This window comes from Pseudorca crassidens, chromosome 11 (genome assembly GCF_039906515.1).
Source record: "Pseudorca crassidens isolate mPseCra1 chromosome 11, mPseCra1.hap1, whole genome shotgun sequence".
In the NCBI taxonomy this organism is placed as follows: Eukaryota; Metazoa; Chordata; class Mammalia; order Artiodactyla; family Delphinidae; genus Pseudorca; species Pseudorca crassidens.
Window position 1 is genome coordinate 2,809,245 of NC_090306.1, and position 23,865 is coordinate 2,833,109.

Genomic DNA, 23,865 nt, shown 5'->3' on the forward strand with positions numbered 1-23,865 from the left:
TAAGGACTAATTAGACAGTGTATATAAAATCTCTGTATTTTTTATACTTATATTTTCTGTCAGTTTGTTACTCTTCTCTGGAAGTTACTCTTAGAAAAGTAGATACCTGCCGTCTCTTCCCCAGGAACTGTGCATGTATGTTGAACTTCTGTATGAGTTAGCTTCTTGGCATCTGACAGCATGCTTCTCTGGTATCATAGTTTAGTGGAAAAGTACTTCTGAAGTTAATACATTTGTCTTATAAATACAAGTGCTCTGCAAACAGGGCTTCTGAGGAATAAAAATAGGCATAGAACTTGAAACCTTGGAAACATTTTTTTCATCTTATCCTCTCTGTGTCGTAAATCACTGAATAAATCCTGTTAATTTATTTTTCATTATTTTCTGTGGAATTGGCCTCTTTTCAATCCCACTACCACCGTCCTTGTCTCCGTACTGTCATGTCATGTTGGGATAACTGCCGTGGTCTTACATAATGATCACTTGTGTTGGGGGTTCCCCAGAGCTTCTCAGGTTCGCTGAGAACTCATGACTGTGACTTATTACAGTGAAAGGATATAAAGTAAAATCAGCAAAGGGAAAACAAGATGTGTGGTCAAAGTCTGGAGGTAGCCAGTTGGAAGCATTCAAGAGCCCTCTCTCCCTGGAGTCACACAGGATGCACTTAGGTACTCCAGCATCAGACTGACACCATGTGTGAAGCATCGCCCACCAGGAAGGCTCATTAGAGACCCAGAGCTCAGGGTTCTTATAAGCGGCTGGTGACATAGGCACCTTCTGCCTAACACATAGCAAAATTCCAGACCCCCAGAAGGAGATCGGGCGTGCATAAACCACACTGTGCAGCACTGCGAGCCACCCTGTGTTAGTGTCACGAACTGTTTACCGTGCAGCTTTCCAGATGCCAGCCAGGGGCCGAACTTGAAGCGGGCCTTTTTTTTTTTTTTTTAAATAAATTTATTTATTTTTTATTTTTGGCTGCGTTGGGTCATCGTTGCGGCACGTGGGCTTTTCTCTGGTTGCAGCGAGTGGGGGCTACCTTCGTCGTGGCATGCAGGCTTCTCATTGTGGTGGCTTTGCTTGTTGGGAGCACAGGCTCTAGGTGCGCGGGCTTCAGTAGTTGTGGCGCACGGGCTTAGTTGCTCCGCGGCATGTGGGATCTTCCTGAACCAGGGCTTGAACCCGTGTCTCCTGCATTGGCAGGCGGATTCTTAACCACTGCGCCACCAGGGAAGCCCCGCAGCGGGCCTTGTGAAGGGTGGCTGTCTGAGGCTTGCTCTGTTGAAGTAGCTCTTCTGAGCACTGCCACTCTCTGCAGTCTCTCTCATACGTGGCTTTCGGTTAAAATTTTAAGATCGGTGGGTCTTGGGGAGTTCATTTTGCAGTTCTGTCTATTTAAGTTTGAAATTTTCCATAATCAAAAATTTTAAGATAAATATAAAAATATTTAAGATGTTTATCATATTGTTTCACTTTTCAGAATCTGTTTTATTTCCCTTTTGAATATAGGATATCATCCAAGCTTCTTAGTCTGAAATTTAAGATTAAAGATCCAGTCTTCTCTTCTGGTCTTATTTCCTGCTTTTCTGAGTATGACCATTCCACTCTGCCTCTTTACCAGCCAGACCAGGATATTCTGTCTCTTGTCATTTACCTTCAAATCTTACCTAGTCTTCCAAGATCAACCCAGGTTTTTCCTTTTCCACCAAGTTTTCTTATTGATCCAGACTCATGATGATGACTATTTTGTTGTCCTCTGAAGAACTATATAATTTACTAGTTTATCTGTGTTTGGAGTTTAATATATATTGTCTCATCTTGGAACTGTTTGTATGTAGGCCTGGTCTCTTCACCTAGTTTCAGTATTTGTTCAGCCAACTAAAAAATATATTGAGTAGTATTTTTGAAAACTGCTTTTTTTTTTTTTTTTAAAGCCTATTGAGGGTAGGAATCATATCTCTTTATTATTCCGTATTGGGATTCCTAGTTAAGCCTTTGTTGGAATTTCTTCTATCCTCTGTAACTCTTAGCTACACTTTTATAATTTCCTTATCTCTGTGCCGCATTATGGATGATCTCCTCAAATCAGTCTTCTGGTTCACAGATTCTCCCTTCAGCTTTGTCACTGGCTATTTAGCCTCTTAATTTGAGGGTTTTATTTTTAACTCTGTATTATCGAAACTTTCAAATGTATAAAACTAAACATAGTAATGCACTTCCCTCCCTCCCTACCTGGCATCCAGGTTCAACAGTTATCAGCCTTCTAATAGAAGGCGGATTCTCTTACCTGTTTTTGCATTCAGTCTGTTGCAATATCACATCACATATCCTCTGGAAAACTCACACTACATTTCTGCAAGAATGAGAGTGAAAAAGGCAAATAACATCTTAGAATTATTATGAATGTAGCTTGACTTTGCAGGTCCCCTGAAATAGGCTTGGGTTCCTTAGACCCACTTTGAGGACTGCTCTGCACAAGGATAATAGCACTTTGAGTCTGTACCGCATACCGCTTCAGAGGTGGCTGTCTGAAACCCATGTCTGGAGCTTATGTCCAGTTAGAAACCTCTGTGAAAACTCAGACAACAGCTTTCCCTGTTCATTCTGCCTGTGCTTTCTTTCTTTGTTTTTGGAAACTGCGAATTCTTTTTTCTCTTGAGTTCATCTATGAAGCAAAATTTTTTTTGATGTTGTAAATAGATGTGTTTGTGGGAGTTGGGGGTGCTTTCTGCACCATCTTGGTCTTCAGTGTTGCCACAGATTCCGGATTCTGTATCTTATTATGTTTTGTCTTCACAGTATCTGGCACCATTCTGTAAATATAGTGGTAAACATTTTGGGAAGTTATGTTACCGGGGATAAAGTCGAAATATAATAGCAACCTATTAAAATGAGTCTTAGAGTATTTTACTGGTAAGCTATGGGGGCAGGTGGGGAGTAATAAAAAGCCTTATATGCTTCAGAGTAAACCAGAGATATCTGAGATAATTAAAGGGAAATATAAATAACAGGAGATAGGAGTGAATATTTAGGAATATGAGTTACATGTAGAGATCAAAGAGCATAGATTCTATGGACTAGATTATTGTAATTATTATAAAATTTTTACTTTTGTTTTTGAAGACTCCCTTGAGGTTTCTGTTGGGCACTTGTCATTTCTGATCTCTTATTTACATTTTTTTCCTTTTGTAGGAATATGCGCTTTCTGGTTGGAACTTGAATAACATGCCTGTTCTGGAGCAGTCTGTTCTTGCACATATCAATGTGGACATCTCTGGCATGAAGGTGCCATGGCTCTATGTGGGAATGTGCTTCTCTTCCTTTTGCTGGCACATCGAAGATCACTGGAGCTATTCCATCAACTACTTGCACTGGTATGTACAGTCTTTGTTAACAGCACACATACTTAGTGACCTTTCTAAAGGTGTAACAGTGTTAGATGATGTGTTAGGGAGAGCTTACTTGAAAGTATTTTGTACCGCAAAGTTGGATAATGTGCTGTGTAGAGGTCTCAGGGTACAACATGTCAGATACTTTCCCTCTTCAAGTATGTGCATGCAGCAGAGCCTCAAGTTTCGGACCCAACTATGCTACATTTAGCGCACATGAAAATTTCTCTGGTATAACTTTTGAAATGCAAGGCAGGATATTTTTTAAAGTTTATATAATTAAGATCTGACTAACCTTCAGTATTTAAGGTTGAAATTTGAAAAATTTCAAATTGAAATTTTTGTTTTTCCTTTTTAATAACATTTTCTCTAAAAATGCCTATGTTACATGTGTATTCATTAAATTTTTTCGCTGTTTTTTTTGTTTCACACCCACAGCTTTTATTTACTTACCCAGTTCCTTGTCCAGTATTCTCATCTTAACCAAATGATGTATTCCTCTCCATTTGAAAGATACTGCTCAGATCACACTATGCATTGGAAAGCTAATGATTTTCTTTCTCTGCTTCATCGCTGTACTGTGTAATATGATAGCTTCTAGCCACATGTGGCTATTTAAATTAGTTAAGATTAAGTAAAATTAAAGTTTACTTCCTCAGTTGCACTAACAGCATTTTAAGTGCTTTATCGTCACTTGTGACTAGTGGCTCCTGTATTACCCAGCATCGATGCAGAACATTTTCAGTCATCTCAGTAAGTTTCTGTAGAGACAGCACGGTTAATTGTATGAGGGTTAAGAAATTCAGCTATTCTGTAGATAGCATGACTAATTAAATCCAGTTCCTTAAAGTTCAACTTAGTATTATAAATAAAACTCTAGTCCACTAAAGTCTAGTGTATTAATGATGCCAAGTGTTTGGTCTTAAGATTCATAGACAGAACTATATTCAGGGTTTCAACAATTTCTCGCCTTGGCTTATTTCCTTGGATAGTAAAATTGAACTCAATGAAGTTACGTAAAAGTACTCTAAAGGGCAGTGACTTTTACTTTGATCATTGTGGGGATAATTGGAATGTCCAGTGGACCTGTGAATCAGGCAGTATGTCAGTATCCTTTGGAACAATGCTTGCTTTTCATATAGCATCTTTCCTATTTGAAGATGCTGTTTAGTGATCTACCTTAAAGAGTTTATATACTTTGAATTACTTTTCTGTAGTGATAAGTACGTACCTACCTATCCATATACTCTTGCCTTACCCCCCTATTACGAATAATAGCACAGATTTTTGAGATGGTTGCTAGGATTCAGGGCATATAATCTATGGCCATGGAGCAAGACAAAGTTAATTATAATTTAGTGGATTTGAATCAGAGACCCTGGCCTCATTGGCACCATGCTCTACCTAGATAAACAGTTATTTCTTTTGCTAGGGGGGAGCCAAAGACATGGTATGGTGTGCCATCTCATGCTGCAGAACAACTGGAGGAGGTGATGAGGGAGCTGGCCCCTGAGTTATTTGAATCCCAGCCTGATCTCCTACATCAGTTAGTCACCATCATGAACCCCAATGTGCTAATGGAGCATGGTGTGCCTGTGAGTCTTTTTGCATCTCCCTTCAGTATTTTAAATTTAAAGTTATGTACGCTTTTGAGTAGAGTCACAGTATATGCTTGTTTTGTAATGGGAAATAAAAGATCACATCATCTTCAAGCCAAATTAGAATTGATACTCTGAAGGGAACAACATTTATTTGATTAAGAATGGGGTGTTGTAAAGTATGAATCACATTTACCTTATGTATAGCAACCTATCAGAATAGCCATGTTTTCAGTATATCCTGCTTTTAATAAAAATCTCATATTCTTTATTATCCCCATTTAACCAAAGTATAAGTATTTTAAGTGGTTGTTCTAATAACTAATGCTTATCCTTGTGGAGATCATATTCCCATATTTCGTATAAAGATTTCATAGCCTCTTTTTCACATGAGATAATGAAGTAAAAATATACAATGAATACCGTTTCTGCTTTTAAACTTCTAGGTTTGAAAATGATTATTAAATTTAAGCTACGAATACCTGATAAAGTATAAATTTAATGTTTGCTACATGTAGTCAAGTAGTCATCATAACCTTATTAAGAAAGTAGATCGAGTGATAGTAGTAATGTCACTCTGTCTTTAAAGAGTAAATTTATGCAGAATCTGGGACTTTTCAGAAGACATAGTATTGTCATAAAACAAAGAGATTCAGGAAAACTGATTTGGGGGGTCTCTCCATATGACGTATGAGCTAATCAATTAGTTTCCAGAAAAAATTATCCAAAAGTAGGATGAAATTACATCCTTTCCCACTGTTTACAACACGGGAATGAAAGGAATAAAAGAAAAATTCTCTTAACTGTAAAAATTTTATTAGGTTGGGAAACTAGTAGCTCATGAGAGCAGCATTTTCTCCTTGAAAATTTCTTTAGGCTGTAAACTCTTGTCATGAATTACTATAATTTACAGTGACTATTTTAAGAAGGTGAAACTGACTACTGCTTCAAGCCTGATACTGTTTTCTGGTCTGTGTAGGTTAATGCTTTATTGTTTTAAAGTTTGAAAAATGCTTCTGAAATTGACATAAAATGTTTCCCTTTTCTGTTGTTTTTCTTCTGTTTTGTTTTTGTACCCTGTTCCCAATTTGCATTTAGGTGTATAGGACGAATCAGTGTGCTGGCGAGTTTGTTGTGACGTTTCCTCGGGCCTATCACTCTGGATTTAATCAAGGCTACAACTTCGCTGAGGCTGTGAACTTCTGTACTGCTGACTGGGTCTGTTCGATAGCAAGTAGCTGTTGTGTCTACTAACAGCCCCGGAAAATGCATCTTAATTGCTGTGCTTGCTTAGCTGGGGAGGGGAGGGCCCACGGATATTTCAGTGGAAACTGGAATGTCTCTTGCCATTTACAGAGTTCCAGGTAGTTTTTATTTGGAAGATTTTATAGTTCGTTACTTCTCATTTGCTACTTTCTCATTTTATTTGAATTTTAAATGGGCAGTTGATGTTTTCTGAATCTTTTTCTGAGAATGTAATTCCTCTAGTCTTTGTTTTCTCTGAGCGCTTTTGGATTTTAGAAGGGTGACCACATCTTTTCAAGAATTAATTGTACCACGTTTACAAATATCTAGCTCTGATTTTTATCTTAAAATATCCAGTTCTGATATTTATGTTAAAATATTCCTTTATTTTTTTCCTTCTGATAATTAGGTGATTTTATTCTTCCTGCTATTTTATGTTTTCTATATTCTTTTAAAAAAATTTATTTTAAAGGGCAGCTATAATATTGAGATCTCTGTGGGCTGCACTTTTGTGTAAATGGTATTGCCATTGATTGCTATTTTGCTTTTAAATGAGGTAGATATCAAAAAGTAATTAGTTATTTTTATGTCATGTCGGTGGGGAAAAGACTGCAAACCTATCATACACTCTTTTTTTTTTTTTTTTTTGTGGTACGCGGGCCTCTCACTGTTGTGGCTTCTCCTGTCGCGGAGCACAGGCTCCAGACGCACAGGCTCAGCGGCCATGGCTCACGGGCCCAGCCGCTCCGCGGCATGTGGGATCCTCCCGGACCGGGGCACGAACCCGTGTCCCCTGCATGAGCAGGCGGACTCTCAACCACTGCGCCACCAGGGAAGCCCTAGCATACACTCTTTGACTCTATTTTTCTTTCAGTGAAGCTGTTTTTTGTCACCTCTCCTGACATTTGGGGGGATATTTTTTAGTAATATTGGATCTTATATTTTCTGTGGGCACCGTAATTTGTTAAATTTCATGATTAACAATATTGTTTCCTTGGCTAATGAATGAAATTGTATAATGAACAATCTTACATGACCTAGTAATTCTAAACTTCTTGTTAGAAAGCAACAGGAGCAAGACTGAGGTTAGGACTTTGCCTTGGACTTGAACTCTATTTTAAAACCTCAGCTAACATGTATTATGTATTTATGATTTAGGTGTTCCTTGGCTAGGTAGGTGTAGGGTGGGAAATGGAGGTGATTCAGAGATGAGTTAGAGATGATTTCTGCCTTTAATGTGATCACTATTATTGATGTTTGATCTTGGACAGCACTTTTTTTTTTTTGGCTGTGCCACGTGGCATGTGGGCTCTTAGTGCCCCAACCAGGAATCGAACCCGCAGCCCCTGCCGTGGAAGCATGGAGTCCTAACCACTTGACCACCAGGAAAGTCCCTTGGGCAGCACTTTTTTTTTTTTTTTTTTTTTTTTTTTTTTTTTGCTGTACGTGGGCCTCTCACTGTTGTGGCCTCTCCCGTTGCGGAGCACAGGCTCCGGACGCGCAGGCTCAGCGGCCATGGCTCACGGGCCCAGCCGCTCCGCGGCACGTGGGATCTTCCCGGACCGGGGCACGAGCCCGTGTCCCCTGCATCAGCAGGCGGACTCTCAACCACTGTGCCACCAGGGAAGCCCGGGCAGCACTTCTTGTTTTTTTGTTTTTTGTGGATTTTTTTGGCTCTGTTGGCTCTTCGTTGCCGCACGCAGGCTTTCTCTAGTTGTGGCGAGCGGGGGCTACTCTTGGTTGTGGTGCGCAGGCTTCTTGTTGCGGAGCACGGGCTCTAGGTGCACAGGCTCAGTAGTCGTGGCTTGCGGGCTCTAGAGCACAGGCTCAGTAGTTGTGGTGCATGGGCTTAGTTGCTCCACGGCATGTGGGATCTTCCCGGACGAGGGCTTGAACCCGTGTCCCCTGCCTTGGCAGGTGGATTCTTAACCACTTCATCACCAGGGAAGTCCCGGGACAGCACTTTCAGTTTCACTGGTCCTAATTTTTTTTTTACCTACTGTGTAAAGATGCTAAGGTTCACTTAACCTCAAACAAGTGAGATGATATTTGTGAGAGAAGGGTGATATAAATGAAAAGTAAAAGCAGCTTTGTATCTGGAATGAAGTGATGGTACTGAGTTTTATAAGCCACAATGGACAATCAGTTGTATTTTATGTGGCTTCCTTGTATATTGTATCAATAATAATTAAAAACTGCAAATCCTACAGTTTTGTTTTTCTTCTTGCTCTTGTTTTAAGTATTTGAGAAATGTTTAAAGAGTAAATTTCTGAGAATTAAGAAATGAAAGAACTGTATATTGTTATTAGACAAGATAGTCGCCAATCATAGGCTCAGTATATATATTTTCTTGGGAAAGATTGTTTCTTCGGAAGAGTCCGGAAATAATGCTTGATTCAGAGATAGTCTTGTACTCTGGAACTCTGATTCCTGTGATTCCCTTCTGCCTTTCTCAGAATGGAGGCGAGCTCTAAAAGGTGTTCTTAAAGGTCCACTTTCTAATTTTTTCTGTTTTATATTATGGTTTTCAAATACAAACCAAAACTTCAGACACCCGGGTTTTTCCACTTGAGGGAAGGAAAGAAGCTGGAGAGAGAGAGTTTGTGTAGCATAGCTAGTATCAATTTGTTTTAAAGCTTGATAGATTTTCAGAAGTTATCTTAAAAAGTGTAGCTGTTGATTTATGAACAGTGATCATTTAGTGATTTATTTCACTTAGGAAAATTAAAGTATGTAATCTCATGGTTTCACTTTGAATTCTCTTTAGGCCAGACTGGTAGTTTTAAAAATAATCTCTAGATGCTAAAATCTAAATTGTCTTTTGCTTTGGTCCTTATAAAAAATAAAGTTAGTCCATGTGAACTGCTTAAGTAGTGCTTTCTTCCCCTCCCTCCCTCCCTACCTTGTATTGATAGTAGCATCTGTTGTTTGTTCTGTGGAAACATCAATGCTGAATATGTCCAGTTATCCCTTGATAGCCTGAAAAATTTTTTTCTTTTTCCTGTAAGAGTGGTCTCATACTAGACTGGTCTAAAAGAGTTTGCTGCCTCATTTATATATCAAGGAACTCATACTTCTTGAGGTACATAATGAGTAGAAAATCAGCTTAGGCCAGAAGCTCAACATCTCACATTATGGGAATTTCCTGTGGGAAGGCCTTTGAAATTCTTGCTGGGCGGTAAGGGTTTAATACTTACAGTTACCTCTTATGTTCAAATGGACGTTGTTATTCTCTGTTCTTTATAATAAAAGAGAGGATCTGGGGGGCAAGTAGTGGTTCTGTTCTGGAATGTGTTATAAGCAAGTAATTTAATTTGAGAATCTTGTTTTCAGTTGCCCATTGGCCGTCAGTGTGTCAGTCATTACCGTCGGCTGAGGCGCCATTGTGTCTTCTCGCACGAGGAACTAATTTTCAAGATGGCAGCAGATCCGGAATGCTTGGACGTGGGGCTTGCCGCCATGGTGTGCAAGGAGTTGACTCTCCTGACTGAAGAGGAGACACGGTTGAGGGAGTCTGTTATGCAGATGGTGAGTTTGCTGAGTACGTTTCCTGTAGTTGATACTGCTCACGGGATATACCAAAATTTAAACCAGTGGAAAGAATCCATTTTCATCTTTGATCCCTGTAGAAGTTGAACACAAAAATTACTGGTTTGGAGAAGATTTCCCACTTCTGTACTTGCCGTTTTGGTTTCTTTAAGTTGAAAAAGTTTTAGGAATCTTGATGTCTTCATCTCCAGAGTTTTAAAAATGCAGTCCTATCAGGTAGAATTTCTTAGGTATGTATGTATTTTTTAAAATCTCCTACATATAGTATTACTTCTTTAAGCAAGAAAATTCAAAAATTTTTTTCTCTCTCAGCTTTGTAATTGAATAAAAATTATGTTTCTGGTGATTGCAGACTGTCAGAGTTTAATCAATCTGTGTTTCCCTGCATTCTAAGTTTTTAATGACTATAAGAAGGACCGAATAACCCAGTGTTGGGATTTTGAATGCTTAGAATAAACTAAACATTGATCATATTGAAATGGGTAGTAAATGAGAAAATCTGTGTCTTCAGCCACATCTAGGCCCATTTTCCCTAACCCTCCCTACATAGGTAGCCTCGCTGGGTTTGTACCATGCTTCCTCCTGCTCTCGTAGAGTCCACTTTCTTTCTTTTTTTTTTAAATAAATTTATTTATTTTTGGCTGCGTTGGGTCTTCGTTGCTGTGCACGGGCTTTCTCTAGTTGCAGCGAGTGGTGGCTACTCTTCCTTGTGGTGCATGGGCTTCTCATTGCGGTGGCTTCTCTTGTTGCAGAGCACGGGCTCTAGGTGCGTAGGCTCAGTAGTTGTGGCTCGCGGGCTCTAGAGCACAGGCTCAGTAATTGTGGAGCACGGGCTTAGTTGCTCCGTGGCATGTGGGATCTTCCTGGACCAGGGCTCGAACCCGTGTCCCCTGCATTGGCAGGCAGATTCTTAACCACTGCACCACCAGGGAAGCCCTAGACCTGAAGAGTCTTAAGACAGTGAAAATAGTTTTAAGCTAAGGAAGAATACAGTGGACTAGCAATTTGGATCTGAAAAGTAAAGCTGATCCAATTTAACTACTCTGCTCATTGGCACAAATGGGGGGAAAAATCTATAAAAGAAAATATAAAACTATACATTTTAGAAATGATATAAATACTATTATTACAAAATATTTAAATGCTGGTTATTTTTAAGAATTTAAGTTGACTTAGAAATAAGAATACTTGCTAAATGGTTAGCTTTCTTTTTCTATTTACTTGAATTACCTGGGAAAGAAACAAGAGTAAGATGCAAATGCATCTTCTTAAAACATTTTTTTTTACATTTTGGGGATATGTTAACATATGCCTGATAGTTACTATTCTCACTTTATACCTGTATTCTTAAAGCTTTGTTTTGATTATGTTCATTTATTTATTTGTTTTAAATAAATTATTTATTTATTTTTGTCTGTGTTGGGTCTTCGGTGCTGTGCGCAGGCTTTCTCCAGTTGCGGTGAGCAGGGGCCACTCTTCGTTGCAGTGCGAGGGCTTCTCACTGTCATGGCCTCTCTTGTTGTGGAGCACGGGCTCCAGGCGTGCAAGCTTCAGTAGTTGTGTCACGCGGGCTCAGTAGTTGTGGCTTGCGGGCTCTAGAGCGCAGGCTCAATAGTTGTGGCACGCGGGCTCGGTAGTTGTGTTTCGCGGGCTCTAGAGCTCAGGCTCTGTAGTTGTGGCGCACAGGCCTAGTTGCTCCGCGGCATGTGGGATCCTCCTGGGCCAGGGCTCGAACCTGTGTCCCCTGCACTGGCAGGCAGATTCTTAACCACTGTGCCACCAGGAAAGCCCAGAAATTGACTTTTGTATATTAACCTTTATCCTGTAACCTAGCTGTAATTGTTTATATTAAGAGTGTTTTTGTTGATACTTTCAGACTTTCTACATAGATGATTTTGTCATCTGTGAACAAAGATGGTTTTGTTTCTTTCTTCCCAATCTGTATACCTTTTATTTCCTTTCCTTGTCTTATTGCTTAGCTAAGACTTCCAGAACGATGTTAAAAAGGAGTGATGGGAGAGGACGTCCTTGCCTTGTACCTGATGTTAGTGGGAAAGTTTCTCATTAAATATAATGTTAACTACAGGTTTTTTTTGTTTTGTTTTGTTTTGTTTTTGTGGTATGCGGGCCTCTCACTGTTGCGGCCTCTCCCATTGCGGAGCACAGGCTCCAGACGCGCAGGCTCAGTGGCCATGGCTCACGGGCCCAGCCGCTCCGCGGCATGTGGGATCTTCCCAGACCAGGGCACGAACCCGTGTCCCCTGCATCGGCAGGCGGACTCTCAACCACTGTGCCACCAGGGAAGCCCTATAGGTTTTTTTTAATAGATACTCTTTATCAGGTTGAAGAAGTTCCACTCTATTTCTAGTTTATTGAGAGTTTTTACCAGCTATAGGAGTTGGGTTTTGTTAAATGTTTTTTCTGCATTTATTGATGTGATCAAGTGATTTTTCTTCTGAAGCCTATCAGTAGGATTACTTTAATTGATTTTTGAACGTTGAACCAGTGTTGCATACCTGGGGTGAATCCCACTTGATTGTGGTGTATATACAGTGTTGGATTCAATTTGCGTACATTTTATTGAGCATTTTTGCATCTGTGTTCACAAGAGATATTGGCCTGTAGTTTTCTTTACTTGTGATGTTTTTGTCTGGTTTTGGTATTAAGGTAATGCTTGGCCTCAGAGAATGAGTTAAGAAATATTCCCTCTTCTTCCATCCTCTGAAAGAGATTATAGAGAATTGGTATAATTTCTTCCATAAATCTTTGGTAGAATTCACCAGTGAACCTGTCTGGGTCCAGTGCTTTCTGTTTTTGGAGGTTATTAATTATTGTTTGAATTTCTTTCTAGATACAGACCTATTCAGGTTGTCTATTTCTTCTTGTGTAGGTTTTGACAGCTTGTGTCTTTCAAGGAATTGGTGGGCATAGAGTTGTTCTTAGTATTCCTTTATTATCCTTTTAATGTCCATGGCATCTGTGATGTTCTCTTTTATTAGTTAGCCTGGCTAGAGGCTTATCAATTTTATTGAATTTTTCAAAGAACCAAGATAAAATGAATGGAATTCTTTTTTTTTTTTTTTGCGTTACGCGGGCCTCTCACCGTTGTGGCCTCTCCCGTTGCGGAGCACAGGCTCCGGACGCGCAGGCTTAGCGGCCATGGCTCACGGGCCCAGCCGCTCCGCGGCATGTGGGATCTTCCCGGACCGGGGCACGAGCCCGTGTCCCCTGCATCGGCAGGCGGACTCTCAACCACTGCGCCACCAGGGAAGCACAACGACTGGAATTCTTTACTGTAAAACGTCTCTGATCTGTTAATATGCTGGTATTTGTTAAGCTCTAAGTTGGAAGGGATATAATACACAGCATTTACCTTCCGCCAGATTTACTTCTTTATTTACTGGTGTGTAAGTACCTTGCTCAAGTAAGTAGAAACTGTAGACGGAACCCCCTTGTCTATTAAATGGAAGTCTTTGTAAAATGCACTTCAGTGCCTTTACTTTCTTAAAGTGGCATGCTGAATTTGATAAGCTTTTTTTTTCAACTTTGATATTTTTTTATTGACATATAGTTGATTTACAATGTTGTTAATTTCTGCTATATGGCAGAGTGATTCAGTTTTACATATATACTTTTTTACATTATGGTTTATCACAGGATATTGAATATAGTTCTTTGTTCTATACAGTAGGATCTTGTTGTTTATCCATTCTGTATAGAAAAGATTAACTTTCTTGGGAATTCCCTGGTGGTCCAGTGATAGGACTTCGCACTCTCACTGCTGAGGGCCCAGAGTTCAATCCCTGGTCGGGGAACTAAGATCCTGCAAGCTGCAGTAGGGCGGCCAAAAAAAAATAGAATAAAATTTGTTAAAAAAGATTAGCTTTCTTTTCGATGCCTTTTTGAAGTAGATTATATTTAGATTTGCATAGTTTAATTTTACATTTCTTTATCCTTGCATATGTTTGATCAGTGTTATTTTTAGATTATAGATTACTAATATTTCTGGTTCAAGGGTATATTGTCCCTGGGGACAGTAATTTTTATTTTCGATTGATCTTTTTCTTATTTTATATAGGAAACAAAACCACATAAGACAAACAAGAACTTCGTGAATTATTATGTAGTAAACTTTGTTGTCATCACAGTATGGTCAGGAAATAGAACTTTTATCAGCTAGCCAATATTTTGTAGTAACTATAAATAGAGTGTAACCTTTAAAAATTGTATATACAAAAAGGCCTTTAGGGCAAAACATATTAGACAATAATACTAGTAAATACAAAAATATTGGCTTACTGTGCAAAAAAAATCTGTCAGCCATCTTCAAAGTACCTCCCAATTATAGATTCCTTTCCTTCCCTCAAAAAATGACTTTTAACATTTGTAGTAATCATTTCTTGCATTTAAAAATGTTTCCTCAGTCACATGTGCATTCTTAGACACCAAGGTTTAGTCTTGCTCATAAAAAAAAAATTGGTGGTGTTTTTAGAAAGTATTTTGATGATGTGCCATTGTACCTCCCATGTTTATATTGTCAGAGTAGAAAAAAATTTAACAACTGAAGTTCTCTGATGCTCGAAAGACTGGAAAGACTTGATGTAGTGACATCAATTGTATTTCAGGGCGTCCTGATGTCGGAAGAAGAAGTGTTTGAACTTGTTCCCGATGATGAGCGACAGTGTTCAGCATGCAGAACCACCTGTTTTCTCTCTGCTCTCACGTGTTCCTGTAATCCTGAGCGGCTTGTGTGTCTCTACCATCCAACTGATCTGTGCCCCTGCCCCATGCAGAAAAAATGTCTTAGGTATCCAGAAGCTTCTTGTAAAACTTCTGTTACCATCTTTTAAAATTAATGTCAGTACTGTCCTTTGTAAAGCCCTTCCCTGTGTTTGGACTGGTAACCTCTTGTCTGTTTGCCTCCTTGCTTGAGGACCAGCCCATTAAAGTTGGCCCTAAACTTGGCACCTAAAGTTAGTTGTTTTATCAAGTTGATTTCACATGTTCCTTGTCTCTCCCTGAATTAAAACTCTGTGGGCTTCTTAGATTTTCTCTTTATGTAATATACCAAAACCCCATTCCCCTGGCCATTTTACTTTCCTTAAGCTGATTGTATGTCAATTTTAATTTATTTTAAAGTTGTTGGTTTTTGGAAGTTTTTATTTTCTTGTGTGGTGTTTTTTTTTTTTCAGATATCGCTACCCATTAGAGGACCTCCCTTCTCTGCTGTATGGTGTGAAAGTCAGGGCACAGTCGTATGACACTTGGGTCAGTCGTGTTACAGAAGCATTAGCTGCCAACTTCAACCACAAGAAAGGTTACGTTTCTTCCTTTCTAAGCACACACTGAAATGGTTGTCACTTTGCAAGAGGCGTTGTTTTGTTTTCCTCCAGGAAGGAAAAATCCTAGGCTTCATATGAGATTTGAGACTAATGGGTTGGTTCACTACAGAATTAATTTCCTGTTTGAGAATCTTCTTTTAAGTGAAAAAGTTGATGTAAAATGGGACAAATAGCTAACTTGCAGTAGATGTATCATATATTTTTGGGAACCCCATTGTTACCAGTGGACTAACATTAAAGGCTTATTGAGAAAGAGAAATTGTCTATAAGGATTAGAAATGAGCACCTGGTCATAAGCAAAAGTATTATGTATTGGTGAGATTTTCACAGCTGTGGTGTGTTTCTGCTAATTGGTTGGTGAATGGTTTTTTATTTTCTGTGGTCATGGTATATGGCTTTTAATTTATTTTTACAGATTTGATTGAATTACGAGTAATGCTGGAAGATGCTGAGGATAGGAAATATCCAGAAAATGATCTCTTTCGAAAACTCAGGGATGCTGTAAAAGAAGCTGAGACCTGTGCTTCTGTGGCTCAGCTGCTTCTGAGCAAAAAGCAGAAGCACAGGTAAGACTAAGAAGAGCTGAGTTCTCCAGTGGTTTTCTGTTTTGTTTTGTTTTGACCAGAATAAAGGCAAAGTCTTAACTGGCCTGTGAGGCCCTGCCCTGTCTTTTGAGGCCGTGTTTTCCCTCCCCCAGTAATGCCCTAACCATGTCTCCTGCTCTCCCTTCTTTCTTGCTCCACCCTGAACCCTCTCCCTCTGTTCTTCATACACACCAGTGTCTTCCTGCTTAGGGCCTTCATGCTTGCTCTTGGCTCTGCTTGGAGTTCTCTTCCCCTGATACCCAGGTGGCTTATTCCCTCACTTCTTTCATGTCTTTTACAGACGTTGCATTCTTGGAGAGGCCTTCTCTGATAACCCCTGTAAAATTGCAGCCTTTTATTCTTCTTTCCTGCTTTGTTTTTCTTCTGTCCCTGTCACCTCCTGATAGACGAATTTACTTATCTATTATCTTATCTCCTTCTTCCTTTCCCAGCCCCACTAGAAGGTATGCTAGAATAGAATGTTGGGGATTTTCATCCTTTTTCTTATTGCTGTGCTTTGAAGAATGCCTGGCACTGCGTAGGTGTGCACTAAGCATTTGTAAATAAACGATACTCCAGGCTGAAGGCAGGTGGCAGCAAAGAGTAACCTGGGTGCCGGGGAGGCTGTTGTTACAGAGCTGGAAGTATGTGCCCTTAATTTCATGTAATTCACGTGTGTTTAATTCCCTGTGGTATTGTTTCTTAGTAATTCCAACACGTTTCTTGTATCTGAATGCCTTCTTCTATAGCAGTTCACATTGGGTCTCTAATTACTTTATATGTTTTTTTATATTCTGTTTTATCAGAGAACTTTTCTTAGCAACATCGATCAGTGACTCTTCACCTGTCATTGGGTCACTGACCCCCTTGGAGGATCTGGCGAAAGCTTAAAGACCCTTTTCTTAGAAAAATGCACATACTGACATAGTTTTGAATCAGTTTCTGAGGGTTTATAGTCTCCTAAGCCAGGTTTTAAAGGTCTTTGTTCTATATCTTAAGTTTCTTGAGGTAGAAGATTTAGTTTTATCAGTGAACTTAACATTTTACTGTGAGGAATTTATTAAATGTTTGAAATGTTTAATACTTGTGAGATTGGAGGAACTGTAACTTGGAGAGTTGAATCTTTGAGTCATTACCCGAAGAGCTGAACACTTAATTTGGAAGTGATCACCATTGCAGTGAAATCCCTCAAACACTAGTATTCTGGGATTTCTTGGGTTAGAATTCTAAAGAGACTAGAAACCCCTTTGATATGGGAATGACTGTGAATTTTTCTTACTTACGTCTCAATATTATTTCACATCAGGCAGAGCCCAGATAGTGGGAGGACTCGGACCAAACTGACAGTGGAAGAGTTGAAGGCCTTTGTCCAACAGCTTTTTAGTCTTCCATGTGTCATCAGCCAAGCTCGACAAGTAAAGGTGGAGTATCACATTCTTTTCTGGGTAATATCCTTTGTAGTATGGGCTCCTGTTTTGGGTAAAGAGAATAGTGTGTCGAGATTCGTTTTTTTGTTCTGTTTGTTTCTTTTCTCAAATAAGTGCTGCTATTTAAGGATTTTTAGTAGGCAATAAGAACTCTTGGCTTCATTCTTAGTCTTTGATTCCCCCTTTAGAATTCTGGAACTAAGCCTAGTTTAGAATATTTTTTTCTATATTAATTTTAAGCCAGACCCTCCGTTTAATTTAGATGTAATTGAAATGTAAAAAATTAGTTAAAGGAATCTGAATGTATCAGTGATTACTAGTTCATGAACTTTTAAAAATGCAGAACTCTGAAATTACCAGGGTCCTCATGGTTTAATGAATATGTAAAATCTCAAAAGTATCAAATACATGAATCTGCATAGTTAGTAATCTTCTGATAGTTTGTGGTGTGTTTTTGTGATTTGGCGATGGCTGTGTATCTGAAATGTTTTTTACCAAGATTATCAACCATGAAATCCAGTATCAGTTGTGTTGTCTTAAGCCCATGTCATAAGAGCGTTTTGCTGGTTGACCATGCTTTCCTTCCTGAGAGACTTTCTTTTCTAAGCATCTGACACCATACTCTCTGGTTTTCTTAGACTCACAATTCCCAGTTCCTTCTCTTTAGGGAAGCTTTTTGATTTCTCCTTGGCTTGGCTTCTAAGTTTGGAGTATATTGGGAGTCTTGGCCCTTTCTTTAATATCTTCTTTGGTGACGTTAAATATCACCTATGTCCAGCTGATTCCCAGCTCTGCCTTTCTTCTTTTCTGCAGACTCGTACATCCAGTTGCATACTCTGCATTTGCCTTTGGCAGACTAAAAGACATCTTAAAAGCCTTCTAATGAATCAAAATTCTTGATTCCTTTGTTTCCCTTATGCACCACATTCCATCTCTAAACAGGTGTTCCTATTGTATTCTTTCTAAAACGTCTCCCAGAGTGAACTAGTCATCACCTCCACTGCTTCAGTTAGGCTCTGAACCACTGGAATCTGCCACTTAGGTTACTGCAACAACTTCTTAACTGGTCTCTGTTCTTGTCCCCGAAAGTTTATTTTTTATTCAGTAGCCAGAGTGATTATGTAATAAAATAGGAATAAAATCATACCACTACCATGTGGTTAAAATCCTCCCAGTGGTTCCCCAAAGCCATTCAAATGAAATGCAAACTCATTGCAATTAATCTATAAGGCACTATGTAATCTGACCTCTGCTTATTCCTTAACTACTTTCTCCTGCTTCCACTTCGCTCCCCATCAGCCACTTAGGAGCAAGACACAAGCTCATTCCTCTTTAAAAGCTTTTGCAGTGATTATTTGCCCTGCCTGAACTACTCTCTTCCAGGTCTCCATGCGGTTTCCTCCTCTACCTCCTCATTTTAGTTTTGGCTCATCTGTCTTTTGTGACCATCATTGCAAAGTAATATGCCCCTCCCCCCCATTCCCTCTGATCACTTTTGTATTATATCGTATTGTATTGCCCCATTTGATTTTCATAGCACTTAAAACTAACCGAAACATTTTATTCATGTCTTCACTGTCTGGCCACTTACATTAAAATACGTGTTCCTTGAAGACAAAGGCTTTGTATTTTTGTTTAATGCTGTATGCCTAGAATAGTGCCTGTAACTAAGTCAGCAGTCATTAAATATTTTTTGAGTGAATTAATGATATTTAAAAGTAGGAGTATGTAATTACAGAGAAACATATTTTTGCCTTTATCATATCTGTTTGGTGCTATGATGCTGAGATTATTAGATAGTCTAGAATTTGGTAGTTTGCCTGAACTGTATGTATTCCATACTCATTTTGTGTCTTTTAAGTTTGTTTTTTATTTTTATTTTTTGATCTTTTCAGAATCTACTGGATGATGTGGAAGAGTTTCATGAACGTGCTCAGGAGGCCATGATGGATGAAACCCCAGATTCTTCCAAACTGCAGATGTTGATAGATATGGGCTCTGGTCTCTACGTGGAGCTACCTGAATTAGCCCGACTAAAGCAAGAGCTACAGCAGGCTCGATGGTTGGACGAAGTACGACTGACCCTGTCAGATCCACAACAGGTCACTTTGGATGTCATGAAGAAATTGATAGACTCTGGGGTGGGGTTGGCGCCCCACCATGCGGTGGAGAAAGCGATGGCTGAGCTTCAGGAGCTCCTCACGGTCTCTGAGCGATGGGAGGAAAAGGCCAAGGTCTGCCTGCAGGCAAGGTGAACACATACGTTGGGGACTGTCACGTCTTTAATAACTAGATTAGAGAGTGGAAAGGGAGGAGGAACATGAGGGTCTTAATTAAATGTTTTGTGCCTTCCCTGACTGGTCACTAAGTTACCAGATTGGGCTGTTTACAGACAGTTTCAAGTATTGTGTGCACACTGTGTGCAGAGTACTTGTTTTAATAAGAGCCCTTCCATTACTGATGCTCTAGTTAGGAGCTAAGAAATATAAAGCTGTGTTGCAGTATGTTGTTAACTGAGAGGTCCAGAAAAATCCTAGAGGGATTCAGAGGAGGAGAGGTCATTACTAGCCTAGGTGGTCAGAAGAGACGCTTGAGAGAAAGGTAAGAACTTACATAGAGCCTTGAAGAATGAGTGGGATTGAAGTGGAAGGGGAGGTAAGAGAAATATCCTAAGCTAAGCTTAAGGAATGTGTAGGATGTGCTCAGGTGACAAAAGTGAAGTGGTCTTCACATGAGGGGGGATTCATGCAGGAAGGTAGGGGGAGATACGGCAATCAGGCAGGAGAGTGTGAGGGGTTAGCATCGGCACCCGTTGGACTGGTGGGATTGAAGTACAGCGCCCATCAGTTTGACGGTAATGCTCTTTATGAAAGTGTTTTTTCAGCACTTAAGATTAGTGTGTGTGTAATTTCCTTTGTGAGGATGAGGAAGCCGGGACGCTTACAGAGATCACGTAGCTGTCAAATAACAGCACAAGCGTAAGCCTTTTCCGCTTCACTCCAGCGTCTCCATGTACTTAACTGCTTCGCCAGTCACATAGTTTGCATGCATTTGATAGGCTTTCCCTCAGATGATTTGATCAACACGGTTCTGTTCAGCCAGGAGAAGGCGCCACACGTGCTGGATGCCAGATGCCACTGAGAATATATAATGAAGTTTATAGCTTTTCCTATCTGAAGCATTCAGATCACTCTATGTCTTCAGATTCATGGTGGTTCTAGGAGGTGGGAGCATATTAAATGGGAAAAGTTAAATAACGTTGGAGTGCGGACCATGATTTGGTACACCTGATACAACTGACAGTAGTCTGCTGAGTGAAATTTCATTGCTAGTAATACTTGAAAATTTTCTTTTTCCCATTTTCCTACATTTAACCAGTTTTAGTGATTTTTGCCTCCAGAATGCCTTTTGAATCTCTCTTCTTCAACTCCACTGTCACTGACCTAGTTTCATAACTGTTACATTTTCCCTCGATCGTTGCAATTCAGTGAGTATTTATGGAGTACCTACTACACGCCAGGTGCTGTTTCTAAGTGGAGGCCATAGGGAAAAGACACAAGGTCCCTGCTCTAAAATAGAGCCGACATAGTGGGGAGAGTCAGGTGAATAAGTGAATGAGTGTGTGAATTTCAGATAGTGTCGTGAAGGGAATAAAGTTGGTAAAGAGAGGACTGATGGGGTTGGTGGGGATAGTGGGAAGGTGAATCCTCCCTTTTCTAGCTCCTGTTGAGTTGTCTTTCTGAAACGCATACTTCGTATTCTTCATCTCTTAGCATTGGTTCACTGTCACCGTTCGTTTCTGGCTATCTGCCTCCTTTGTCTTTGACCATCTCTCTGTGCCTCTTTCAGAACGGCTTTCCTCAAGATTCTGGCCTAGACCACTTCTCACTCTTTACACCTCCTTGGAAATTTCATCTTAATTTCTTGTCTCCATTTACCACCTTTATACTGATTAATGTCAAATTCTCATCTGTAACATAGATTTTTTTTTATAGATACCGTCTGCCTGTTAGATAATTCCATAGGATGTCCCATCAGTACCTCAAATTCCCCATATTCAAAATTACCCTTGTTAACTCCTTCCCATGCTCTTTCCCTTTGTTCCTGTTTTCTTTGACTTACACCCTCTTTCACTCATTTGAACAAGCCAGAACTTTGGAAATTAACTTTGACCCCACCCTTCTGTTTCTTTGCCGTCAGACTCAGTTAGCTACCAAGTCATGCTGATGATATTTCCTCAGTGTTTTTCACTTTCATTCTTTTTCTCTGGACTGTTGTTACGGATGACTTGGATCACAGCACCAGGTTCTGTCTATGACCTCACCCCTCAGTAAGCCATTGTCCGCACTGAAACTAGTATTTTCCTAAAATACAGCTGTGACTGTTTGACTCCCTTGCTTAAAGCCCTTCACTGTTTCCCATTCCCCTTGGGATGAAGTTCACATTTCCTTAACCTGACTTATAAGGCCATCTGTAATCTAGCCCTTTGCTTAAATATCTACCCTCACCCCTTGCCATCCTCCCTCTTGCATTCTGTGTTCTAAACATAGTGATTCCTCCCCCTGGTTCTTCAGACCTGCCGTGTTCTGTCTTATCTCTGAACCTTTGCACATGTTTATTTTATTCCCCTGTGGAACACTCTTGCCCTCTGCCCACCCCGCTGTGGCGCACTTCCACCACCCCTACCCAGTGTCTGGTCCCAGGTTTCCTGACTAGTTCCTATTCAGAAAGGGTAAGCGAGCTTAGAGGTCACTTCTGGGAATTCTTCCTTCACTGCCAAGTCAGTTAAGTTCCCGTACTGTATATTCTGATAGCATCTTTACTTTCCTTTAGGATTGCACTTACAGCGTATTGTAACTTTTTATTAATAATCACCTCCCCCCAGATGAAAGAGTTTCTAAGGCAAGGACTCTGTCAGTCTTGTGCATTCATCATCTCTAGGACCTAGCACAATGCCCAGCACATAGCAGGATTCATGGATGGTCAAACTGTTTCCACGCTCAGTAGCTTCCTGTTGCTCACATAGGAAAATTCATGTCTCTCAAGACCTCTCAATCTGCGTCTTTCTTTCCTGCCAAGTTCCCCTGCTTCTTGCTTTTACTCCTGCCCCACCTCCCATTCTCACCATTCCCCATCTTAAACTTATTTTTAACTTATTTTTAAATTTTTCTCTATGTCTTTGTTCATTATATTCCTGTTGTTTTTCCTTTAACCCTTCACTTGACCAAATTGTACTTCTTCTTTAAGGCCTAATTCAAAACCCTTCTCAACTCCCCCAGGCAGAATTAATTACTGCTTCCGGTGGTAGTGAACCTATAGTAATTTGTTCTTAGTTCCCAGTACAAGTATCATTCTTACCTTGTATTTTGATGAGTTGAGGATAAGGTCTATGTTTTATTCATCTTTGTGTAACAAGGTGTTAATGAAAGTAGTTGAATTAAATATACTTGGTCAGCGTTAATGGATTTCTAGACTACTGCTTTCTACATAGCTGTTTAATGTGCATCTCTGACAATTTCAGATATTGTGAAGAACTAAAGTAGAAGTAATTTAGTGTAGTGAAAAAAAGAGCATGGGATCTGAGATTCATTCTGAGTCAGTGTTTCATGTGTGCCATTTACTACTTTAAATGACTTTGGGGAAAATAATCTACTTTGACTTAAACTTTTCTTGTCTGTAAAATAGAAATAGAGGTAATACCTGTTTTGCCTCCCTTATAGGATTATGGTAAGAATTAAGTGAAGTCATGTGTATGAAAGTTCATTACATATTCTAAAATGTTATTTAAGTGTTGGTAGTAGTATTTTGACTTTTCCTCATGCATCCACCCTATTTTTGTGTTTTTTAAGACCACGGCACAGTGTGGCAAGTTTAGAAAGCATCGTGAATGAAGCTAAGAATATTCCAGCCTTTCTACCCAATGTGTTGTCCCTGAAAGAAGCCTTACAAAAGGCTCGAGAATGGACAACTAAAGTGGAAGCTATTCAGGTAAAGAGCCTTTTGAATTGTCCTACCATTCAGGTAATGCTGTCTCATAGATGAATCCTTTAAGCCTTTAATTCTTTAGAATAGAATAACTGGACTAAAATAATTATGTACTTAAAATTCACTTGTTTTTCCATGTGATTTTTATTTCAAAATATATATTACCTTTTTAAACTTTACTTGTTTCTGTTGACTCCCTGCTATGAAAGATGACAGAATTAGCCATTTAGTTAGTGCTTAGCAGTAGGAGTGTATTTCCTGCTGTGTTCTTTGACTTTTTTGCCATGTACACCAATTACTTTTTTCTTTAATTGTAGTATAGTTAATTTACAGTGTTGTGCTAGTTTCAAGTGTACAGCAAAGTGATTCAGTTATACATATATTTGTATTCTTTCTCAGATTCTTTTCCATTATAGGTTAGTACAAGATATTGAGTATAGTTGCCTATGCTATAGAGTAGGTCCTTGTTGTTTACTTATTTTATATATAGTAGTGTGTATATGTTAATTCCAAACTCCTAATTTATTCCCCCCACTCCGCCCTGCTGTCCCCCAACTACTTTTAAAATAAGTGGCAGAAAAAGAAACTGAAATCAACATTTACTGAACCCCACAATACTCTTGGTACTATTCTGGTTGTTTGGGAGCAGAAACGTAAGGGAAGGGTGTAAAGATAGAACCCTGGACCTCAACATTGAGTATTCTAGTTGCCGAGACATATATCATACATCTGTAGTTCAAGACAAT

At 39.5% G+C, this 23,865-nt stretch overlaps 1 protein-coding gene across 3 annotated transcripts in view; it reads left to right on the forward strand.

Moving 5' to 3' along the window:
• The window catches only part of KDM5A (lysine demethylase 5A), an 85,925-nt gene that overhangs the window by 27,346 nt on the left and 34,714 nt on the right, over positions 1-23,865 (forward strand). For all 3 annotated transcript variants that reach the window (XM_067756094.1, XM_067756092.1, XM_067756093.1), the window contains exons 11-20: positions 3,193-3,374; positions 4,822-4,984; positions 6,086-6,205; positions 9,566-9,760; positions 14,407-14,588; positions 14,974-15,098; positions 15,539-15,689; positions 17,014-17,128; positions 19,030-19,385; positions 22,984-23,122. In XM_067756094.1, coding sequence (XP_067612195.1) covers positions 3,193-3,374; positions 4,822-4,984; positions 6,086-6,205; positions 9,566-9,760; positions 14,407-14,588; positions 14,974-15,098; positions 15,539-15,689; positions 17,014-17,128; positions 19,030-19,385; positions 22,984-23,122 — 1,728 coding nt within the window. The remainder of the gene's footprint in view (positions 1-3,192; positions 3,375-4,821; positions 4,985-6,085; positions 6,206-9,565; positions 9,761-14,406; positions 14,589-14,973; positions 15,099-15,538; positions 15,690-17,013; positions 17,129-19,029; positions 19,386-22,983; positions 23,123-23,865) is intronic.